Below are 9,022 nucleotides of genomic sequence, written 5' to 3' on the forward strand. Positions count from 1 at the left end.
ACTCGAATCGGTTTTATTAAATAATGTAAATAACAAATTAATTATTATGTATAATTAATCAAATATATGTAACTTTAAAAAAAAAAAAAAATTAAATAAAAGAAATACACAATTAATCAATGTTTTTCTGCATTTATCTATACCAAATACACAATTAAAGTCTAACGTATTGGTTCCTTCTATCTTTTCTTCTTTATTAATATTTTTTAAAAGAAATTTCTATAAAGTTCATATTATATATATAATGTTATGTTAAATCATTTTTTTAAAAAATATAAATATAAATAAAAATCAAACATACAGTAATTAAAATATTATAACTAGAACAATTTTTAAATGAATAATATATCAAAATTTAATGAGATTGGAGTGTTATTATTCTATATATTTTTTAAATGTACTTTATTGCTCAATTAAAATGTTACCATTTAAATATATTAGTATCATATAATTTTTCTCCAAAGCTGGTCAAAGAAACAACTTATTTGGTAAGCTACTTATGAGTAACTTAAAACCAATTAAAAGTGGAGTATCATTATTTTAAGTGGAGTAATTTACAAATATCATTTTTAATTGATATGATTTTATTATTATTATTTTTTAATTATATCGAGAATATAAAAATAATAATATTTTATAAAATTATTAGTTACTGTGTATGAATAAAATATATATATATATATATCGAAAATGCGTATTGGATAAACCCCCGGCCGAATCTAATACTTGCGAACTTTTCTTTTTATTAATTATTTATATTGTTCAAAAAGAAAAACATTAATTTTCTAATAAAATGTTATATTAAAATTATTTTGATATTAGTGTATAATTATTTTTACAAATAAATATTATGAAGTTGAAGAAACTAAAATAATAAAAAGTTATGGGGACGAAAATAATAATAACAATAAAAATAAACGCACCATAAATTCTCCTTTTAATTGTATCATAATTTAGACTTATAATCCCATTAATTAAGGTCGCTCTTGAATAATTATTTTATTTTAAATAATAATAAATTATATAATAACAACTTTTAATACATTGAATATATACAATATTATAAATCCAAAAGAAATGTTAGATAATACATTGTTGTAAGACTTTTTCCATTTTAGAAAATAAGAAATCTAATGCAAATATTTAATTAATAAATGGATTCACACGCAATAATATTCGATTATTTATATTTATTTTTAATGGTAACAAAAAAAAAATAATAATAATATTATACGTGACGGATATAACTAAGCTCTCCCAAAATTGGAACCTCAACGGCCTTTCAATCGCAATTCGCAGCGGTGGCTGATATCTGCTAAGCTCACCGTCTGTCACGAAGATAACAACACCGCCACATACATATATATAGATATATATGTGTATGTAGGGCAGTGAGTGAGGCCAGAGGTCACAGCACGGTTACGTTAGCAATACCGGAGTTTTGGGGGTTTCTAAGAATAATATTCTCTGCGGCATGGCGGTTGGCGTGGCGACGGTGGCGGAGGATTTGAGGGCGGTGTTCTCAACGGGGAAGACGAGGAGTTACGAGTGGCGAGCGTCGCAGTTGAAGGCGCTTGAGAAGGTAGCGACCTGCCATGACAAGGAGTTGGCGGAAGCTCTGTATTCCGACCTCAGGAAGCCGGAGCATGAAGCGTTCGTGTTCGAGGTGAGTTTTCCTGTGTGATTTGACTCGCGATTGCATGCGTCTGACTTGTTGGATTGGATTCCGTTCGTGCGAGTTTTTTGGGGGACTGGTGGAAATTTTGTTCTGGAATTCCTGCGCGCATCGGGATTGTGTGTTGGCTGTTCATAGGTGTTTTGTTTATAATTCCTTGAATTGAATGGATGCTCAGGATTTCTTTTTCCTTTTCTTTTTTTGTCGTTTTCTGAGTAGCATTTATGGCGTTGGGGGTGGAGGTATTAATGGTGGAGATTCTAGGGTTCATCCTTTGAGTTAGTTTGACTTGCGACACATGACAAAAATCGAATACCATAGCTGATGATGGAATGATATTGTTTGATTCCACCTACGTCGCTGCAAAAAGGCTAAAATTAAATTCTGATTCTAGCCTAAAGAGGGGGAAATTGACAGCTGCTTCACCTTTTCTCTACTGGTCTTTTGTGGTTGATGTAGCAATTGTTACATACTTCTATTGTGCATCGAGTTTTGATGAATTTCTTAAATGAACATGTATGAGGCTTGAAATTACCTCCAGAAAAATCTATCGATTGGATTACAACACGTTTGGTTTATGTGGTAGGTGAACTTGTCATGATAGAAGATCCATGGCTGTTTGGTACTCTTTCTGAAGATCATTAGAACTGGAGTTGTTCTTGTTCTGGTTTTGATTTTGATTTTGATTTTGATATTAAGATATCGTATGTGAGACGTGCTGCGACTTTGGATACGGTGTGAGATCTTCTTGAATCAAATTATATGGAAAACCATGGCACAATTTTGTGGTATTTCTGAAAACAATCAAGGGAAACAGAGAGATGCCAGTATCAGTATTTGTTTAATTTATGTTCTAAAATGATTTTGGATGAAACTACAGAAGGATGTGGTATTTGAAATTCTTCGATAGGCAGAGTTGATGAACTTGAGTAAAATAATTTTATCTCTGTGTGCACATGGGAGGATCAATAGAATCCTATGATGTACAATGAATTCCTCTGTAATTCTTCTATGTGTGAATTCATTTCATGTGCTCCAGCTGAACTAACAAATTATTTTCATTAACGTTGCCGACATTTTTTGTAAATCATATAGATTGCGGGAGTGGCAAAGGCTTGTAAGTTTGCGTTGAAGGAATTGCGTCGATGGATGAAGCCAGAAAAGGTAAATTCAAGACCAATGCAAATGTTATGGTTTGGTATTTATTTATGGATACAATTTTCACGGGCTGCCGTTTTTCATTGCAGGTGAAAACATCAATGACCACTTTCCCATCATCAGGCGAAATTGTGTCGGAACCTTTAGGTGCTGTATTGATAATATCAGCGTGGAACTATCCCGTCTGTAAGTTAATTTTATTCTTCAAGTGCATACTTTGTTTAATTGATGTAAACTGTATTATTTTATCGATGATTCCTTACTTGATGCTATATTTTACTAGATTACTGCTTGTGTGTGTTGTCTTCTTCTTGTCCGATTCTGATCTTGTATCCCCAAACAGTGTTGTCTCTAGACCCAGTTATTGGAGCTATTGCAGCTGGTAATGCTGTCGTGTTGAAGCCATCAGAAATTGCCCCGGCTACATCTTCGGCACTTGCAAAGCTTCTTGGACAATATATGGATACATCTGCTGTGAAAGTTGTCGAAGGAGGTGTGCCTGAAACTACTACCTTGCTGGAGCAAAATTGGGATAAAATATTCTACACAGGTAATAACAAAACCAATCATCTTGATTTATGCCGTTCTTGTTGTAATAACAAAGCGATCTTACAGGGAATAGCAAGATTGGCCGCATTGTAATGACTGCTGCCGCAAAGCATCTTACGCCTGTGGTTTTGGAGCTTGGTGGGAAATGTCCGGCTGTGGTTGATTCGAATGTCGACCTAAAAGTAAGCCTTTTTATATATCCCAATCTGGGCAACCCTTTCTTCGAATCCAATGTGTTAAATTGCCGTGCTTTCTTTCTTGTTCGATTGATTATCCCATGTAACTTTTGTTTCTGTTGTTAAAAGGTTGCAGCCAGACGACTAGCTGCAGGCAAGTTTTGCAACAGTGGGCAAACCTGTGTTTCGCCCGACTATGTCTTGACTTCAAATGAGTTTGCGCCAAAATTGGTATGTACTGAATTATGCTTATCGATAAAAATGCATTTGATCTCATCGTTGCTTGATAATAAACTACGCAGATAAATGCTATTTCATCTGAAGTTGAGAAATTCTACGGAAAAGATCCCTTGCAATCGAATGATTTGGCAAGAATCATCAACGCTCGCCACTTTCAGCGCGTTGCTAACTTATTGGACGATGAGAAGATTTCTGATAAGATTGTGTTCGGAGGCCAACGAGATAAAACCAATCTGTGAGTTCCTGAACTTGGTATTCGCCTTTTCGGCTGAATTAACAGTCCGGATATATGCATATTATGTGTCTTTTTCTTGCAGCAAGATTTCTCCCACGATTATATTGGATGCCCCGGGAGACTCTCTAGTCATGGGCGAAGAGATTTTCGGACCTTTGCTCCCCATTATCACGGTACAATTCAATAAACTTTCGAACACAGTTCTTGGATGGCATATTTGATGCAAGACACATTTCCTTTCTTCTAATTGTTTCGACTTAATAACCTTTTGTTCTTACAAATGTGAAAGGTCAACAAAGTCGAGGATAGTATCCCTTTTATCAACGCCAAAGAAAAGCCTCTCGCTGCATATTTATTCTCGAGTGACAAAAAGCTCGAGGAGAAATTCATTACAGGCGTCTCGGCTGGAGGCATGACCATCAACGACACAACTCTGCACGTAAGCCTTTTCTCCCCGAGCTACTAGACATTAAGAGGAAGCACGGATAATAGCTCTAGAATCCCTTGCAACTTATTTAATCATAACCTAGCAATACAATTATTTAACACAGTCTATACTGTATTAAATAAAAACATGTATTGTCAGTTGATACTTACCGATGCCCCGAATGTAATCAATAGTATCATTTTAATTTTATTAATATTTAATAATTTATGTGTTATCTGTAATGATATTGTGTGTTGTATGTCTATATATATATATATACATATACATAATTAGTCGGAGTTAACTAACTAAGCAAAGATTTTGGTGCAGCTTGCGGAGCATGGATTGCCATTTGGAGGTGTAGGCGAAAGTGGGATGGGAGCATACCACGGGAAGTTCTCGTTTGACGCTTTCAGCCACAAAAAGGCAGTTTTGGTACGGAGTTTCAAAGGCGACATATCGGCTAGATATCCACCATACACCACTCGGAAGCTCAACCTTCTCAAAGCTATATTGAGCGGCAACATAATTCGCATTCTTCGTGCCATTTTCGGACTGTAAGATCTCCTAAAACTACAACTACTGCATGTTTGTTTTCCTTAGAAAAACTTTTCAACATTTGAAGAAGGTTCGTAATAAATAGATATTTTAGTGAGATTTCTTGCCACAGGATGGGCCAAATATTATTGTCTTTATTTTGCCATATTTCACATCCCAAAGCTAAAGTATACAAAGCCTTAATAAAGCTGGTGGCCCAAGTAGGTGAAAATGTCAATTATGGTTCACATTATTTATACTTAATATAGATTTTGAACTATTCTTACTTCTTCTTTTAATAAAATGTGTTTCTGTTTTAATTTAAGAGGAAATTTTCAAAGTACGTTGGCTACATCTGTTCGTTGACTATGTTACGTTTGCTCTCCTGTTGTATCACTTAATTAAGCTACAAAATTTTAAACCTAGAACAATAAAATTTAAATTACAAAATTATTCTGATTAGAGTGGGTTTGTTACTTTTCTTAAAAGAGGTCCTATAAAACAAGATAGAGATTATGTATTTATTTTTTTAAAGTACTATAATGTATAAAATAAAAATCGAATTAATAGGTGGTCGATAATATGATTTGCCGGTGCTAATTTGGCGCTGTGGGCAAGTGATTTTTAATATTTTTTTACATAAAAAATTAACAATAAACTTTTAAAAATAAGAACAAGTGATTTTTTTTATTTTTTTACATTAAAAATTAATAATAAATTTTTTAAAAAATAAAAAAGTGCATATATCACCCACATGATGCTAGTAAATTAAACTCATCAACGCCAAACAACACCAAGAGCTAACAAATTAAACACATCGACGTCAAATCAACACAAATGAGCTAATAAATTAAACACATCAACGCCAAACCAACACCAACGAGCTAATAAATTAGACACGTCAATGCTAAATCAGCACCAGCGAACATCATCATCACCAGCGAACTAATAAATTAGACACGTCAATACTAAATAAGCACCAACGAACCTCATTATCAAGAACGTGTCGATTCCAACTCTAATGACGAGAATCATTTATGTAGAAATAAATAGTGACAAAAAACCATTTATGCATAAATTAATTAATTGTAGGATAATTTTTTATAAAATTCATTTATGATCTTAAAATAATATGAAATTTTAAAAATATTTTCTCTAATTTTATCTGATAAATATATTCTTTTCAGTCTCACATAAATTATCTACTATAATTTAAGTAAAATATAATTAATGTATAATTAAGATGTATATTAATAAAAATAATTATAAATTAAAATTAAAATAATTAAATAATATAATTAATTTTTTTAAAAAAATAATAAATTATAAAATTGAAAATATAATAAAAAATGTATACTATATATTTATTTTTTTTTAAAAAAATCAAATTATATGTGACATAAAAAATATATGAACAATTTATATAAATATGAATTTATATGAGAGGGAGAAAATAATAAATACAAATAAGAAAAGATTTATCGCTGTGTGCGCGCTTTCCAACCCAACCTTTATAGTTGGCTGAAAAGGACCGACTGACGGACGGACATATCATTCACTACACTACTAATTAATTAATGACCACAAACTACCGCATTAAAAAAATTAATCATTAATTAATAATAATTAAATATAAATAATGTATCTACACTATCAAACTTATGGCGGCGCCACATATCCTTATACTACAAATTTCTAAAACTAATTGTCATAATAATTATAATTAATATAATATATATATATATATATTTTAAACTACAAATTACAAATCCACAAATCTTTCATTCATATTCCTCCGGCGGCGGCACTCTCATAGACTCGTCATTCTGCAAGTCTCCTATGCCACGTGGACGCCCCTCATTGGTTCACCTCAGCACTGCTTTGTAATAAAGGCTAACAAATCCGGCATTGCCGCCTCCACCGGAAAGTTACCACCCTGAAACTGCGCCGCCGCCGCCGCCGCCGACAATGGCGGCCCGCCGCCGAGGTAGTTGAATGGATAGCCGAGGGTGGATTTCTCCCACTCCGTCAGCTTCGGCGTGCTCTCCACCTCCGGCGACAGCACGTGCTCGGACCCCATGGATTCCGACGGGTCAAGATACATAAACTCGTCGTACACCATCGGCGACGCGTCGGCCACCGTCTTCATCACGGCTGGCTTTGTTTCCTCCGCCGGCGTCGCTTCCCTCTGCGGCGGCGCCGTCGCCGGCGGCTTCTCGATTGATCCCTTCTTGTTGTATATCCGGCAAAGCACCCACTCATCCAGCTATATATATACACACAGATTAACCACAGCCGTTAGATTGATCGGAAACCTAATTTCATCAATCAGAAAGCATTACTCATCATTTCCCCCAAATTGATTTTATCACTCAAATCAACAAAACCCTAATTTCCCTGCAATTTCAACGATTCAACCACAACAACAGAAAACCGGCGAAAATTAGCGTTACCAACCCTGAGGCTGCGGTCCTTCCGGCGGGCGGAGCGGTCGACGTCGGCGAGGCGATACTCGTGCATAATCCAATTCGTCTTTTCGCCTTTCGGCGCCTTGCCGGAGTAAAACACCAAAGCTTTCTTAATACCAACAGGCTTCGGATGTCCGATCGGTTTATCAGCTCCGGTGGCCTTCCAGTAACCGCTACCGGCGGCGCGGTTAGGTCTCGAACCGTTAGGGTACTTCCGGTCTCTCGGAGAGAAGAAATACCACTCTTTCTCGCCGTACAAAGCCAAACCTGAAATCGATCACAAACGCAATCACGATTAACCAAAATTCAGTTTCCAACTAACCTAATCGCATCTGAAACAGAGGCAATCGCTAATCCGTACGTACCTGGAAGTTCCCACGGATCGTACTTGTAGAGGTCGATTTCGGCCACAATCGGAACGGCAATCGACTGCGCAGAGCATTTCCGGCAGAGGTAGTGCATGACGAGCTCCTCGTCGGTAGGGTGGAAGCGAAATCCCGGCGGCAGATGGAGATCTCCGGCGGCGGCCATGGTAGGGTTGGGGAGAAGTGAGTGAGTGAAGGTCGGTGGTATCGGGGGAGAGGAGTGAGGGTTTTGTGAAAGTTAAACCGCAGGGGAAGATGGGGTATATATAGGACCTTCTAGAAGACACGTGGGCGATAAGGTGTTTGTTGAGTGACACGTGGCTGAAGGAGGAGCGCGGACGAGCATACTGTCATTGCTTACGTCAGCGGTTTTGGAGGGATGCGGACGTGGACATTGTATAGCAGCCGTCGTTGACACGTAGGATCAACATGCAAACGGTGGACTCGGAATTTAATAAAAATATTATAATACTTCGTCATTAAAAAAAGATAGACTCATTTATTTTTTAAACTTGTTATTGTATATTTTTATTATTTTACATTCTTTACGTCGCAATTTTAAATTTCATTTGTATAGTTTTAAGTTAAAATTATTTCTATCGTATCTTAATAATTATATATTAATATTAAAATATTTTTAATTTTTACTTAAAATTTTAAATATATCATTATATATACAATTATTTTATACATAAAGTCAAACGGCAAAAATATCAAAATTTTTTCACAATTCTATTATATAATATAATAATATTGTTTTCTAATATACTATTAAAATCTCAAAAGAGTACATACAAATGAAATAATATTTTTTTATATAAAAAAAAATAGTATACAAGAGTAAAAAAATGATACTCACTCTCTCTATTCCAATTAAAATTACTATTTTTATAATTCTGGTATGTTTCACTCATAGGTAATTATACAAAGTATTAAAATATCATTTAATTTGTATGTAAATTACAAATATATCATTACACATAAAATTAAAAAAAATTAAAATTATTTTATATATTTTCACTTGTATGTAAATTACAAATATATCATTACACATAAAATTTAAAAAAAAAATAAAATTATCTTATATACTTTTACTGACTAATAATATATTATTAAACATATTTTTTTTTACTAAAAATGACAAATATATTTTTTATGACAAAATATATATATATATATTTCTTTTCTGTAA

At 34.2% G+C, this 9,022-nt stretch overlaps 2 protein-coding genes across 2 annotated transcripts; one reads left to right on the forward strand and one right to left on the reverse strand.

Annotated features, from left to right (window-relative positions):
• Window positions 1-1,252: 1,252 nt before the first annotated feature.
• On the forward strand, window positions 1,253-5,115 carry LOC127257148 (aldehyde dehydrogenase-like). The gene is made up of 10 exons (XM_051283488.1): window positions 1,253-1,666; window positions 2,771-2,839; window positions 2,923-3,019; window positions 3,177-3,383; window positions 3,449-3,564; window positions 3,688-3,789; window positions 3,861-4,033; window positions 4,116-4,206; window positions 4,323-4,472; window positions 4,791-5,115. The coding sequence occupies exons 1-10, from the start codon at window positions 1,475-1,477 to the stop codon at window positions 5,019-5,021; spliced, it is 1,428 nt and encodes a 475-aa protein (XP_051139445.1). The 5' UTR covers window positions 1,253-1,474; the 3' UTR covers window positions 5,022-5,115.
• A 1,471-nt stretch (window positions 5,116-6,586) lies between these two features.
• On the reverse strand, window positions 6,587-8,074 carry LOC127257460 (NAC domain-containing protein 2-like). Its single transcript, XM_051283891.1, has 3 exons — window positions 7,831-8,074; window positions 7,455-7,732; window positions 6,587-7,263 (listed from the first exon to the last, which is right to left on the reverse strand). Exons 1-3 carry the CDS (start codon window positions 7,994-7,996, stop codon window positions 6,868-6,870), a joined length of 840 nt encoding a protein of 279 aa, XP_051139848.1. The 5' UTR covers window positions 7,997-8,074; the 3' UTR covers window positions 6,587-6,867.
• Between the last annotated feature and the right edge of the window lie 948 nt (window positions 8,075-9,022).

This window comes from Andrographis paniculata, unplaced genomic scaffold, assembly GCF_009805555.1.
Source record: "Andrographis paniculata isolate CXL003 unplaced genomic scaffold, ASM980555v1 Contig57END, whole genome shotgun sequence".
Taxonomy (NCBI): domain Eukaryota; kingdom Viridiplantae; phylum Streptophyta; class Magnoliopsida; order Lamiales; family Acanthaceae; genus Andrographis; species Andrographis paniculata.

Bases quoted from the DNA above. Each gene is read 5' to 3' on its own strand.
- LOC127257148 (XM_051283488.1), top strand. From the start codon at position 1,475: ATGGCGGTTGGCGTGGCGACGGTGGCGGAGGATTTGAGGGCGGTGTTC. The intron at 2,840-2,922 runs GTAAATTCAAGA...TTTTCATTGCAG, and splicing joins GATGGATGAAGCCAGAAAAG to GTGAAAACATCAATGACCAC. The intron at 3,790-3,860 runs GTATGTACTGAA...TAAACTACGCAG, and splicing joins ATGAGTTTGCGCCAAAATTG to ATAAATGCTATTTCATCTGA.
- LOC127257460 (XM_051283891.1), bottom strand. From the start codon at position 7,996: ATGGCCGCCGCCGGAGATCTCCATCTGCCGCCGGGATTTCGCTTCCAC. The intron at 7,733-7,830 runs GTACGTACGGAT...GATCGATTTCAG, and splicing joins CGATCCGTGGGAACTTCCAG to GTTTGGCTTTGTACGGCGAG. The intron at 7,264-7,454 runs GTTGGTAACGCT...GTATATATATAG, and splicing joins GGAAGGACCGCAGCCTCAGG to CTGGATGAGTGGGTGCTTTG.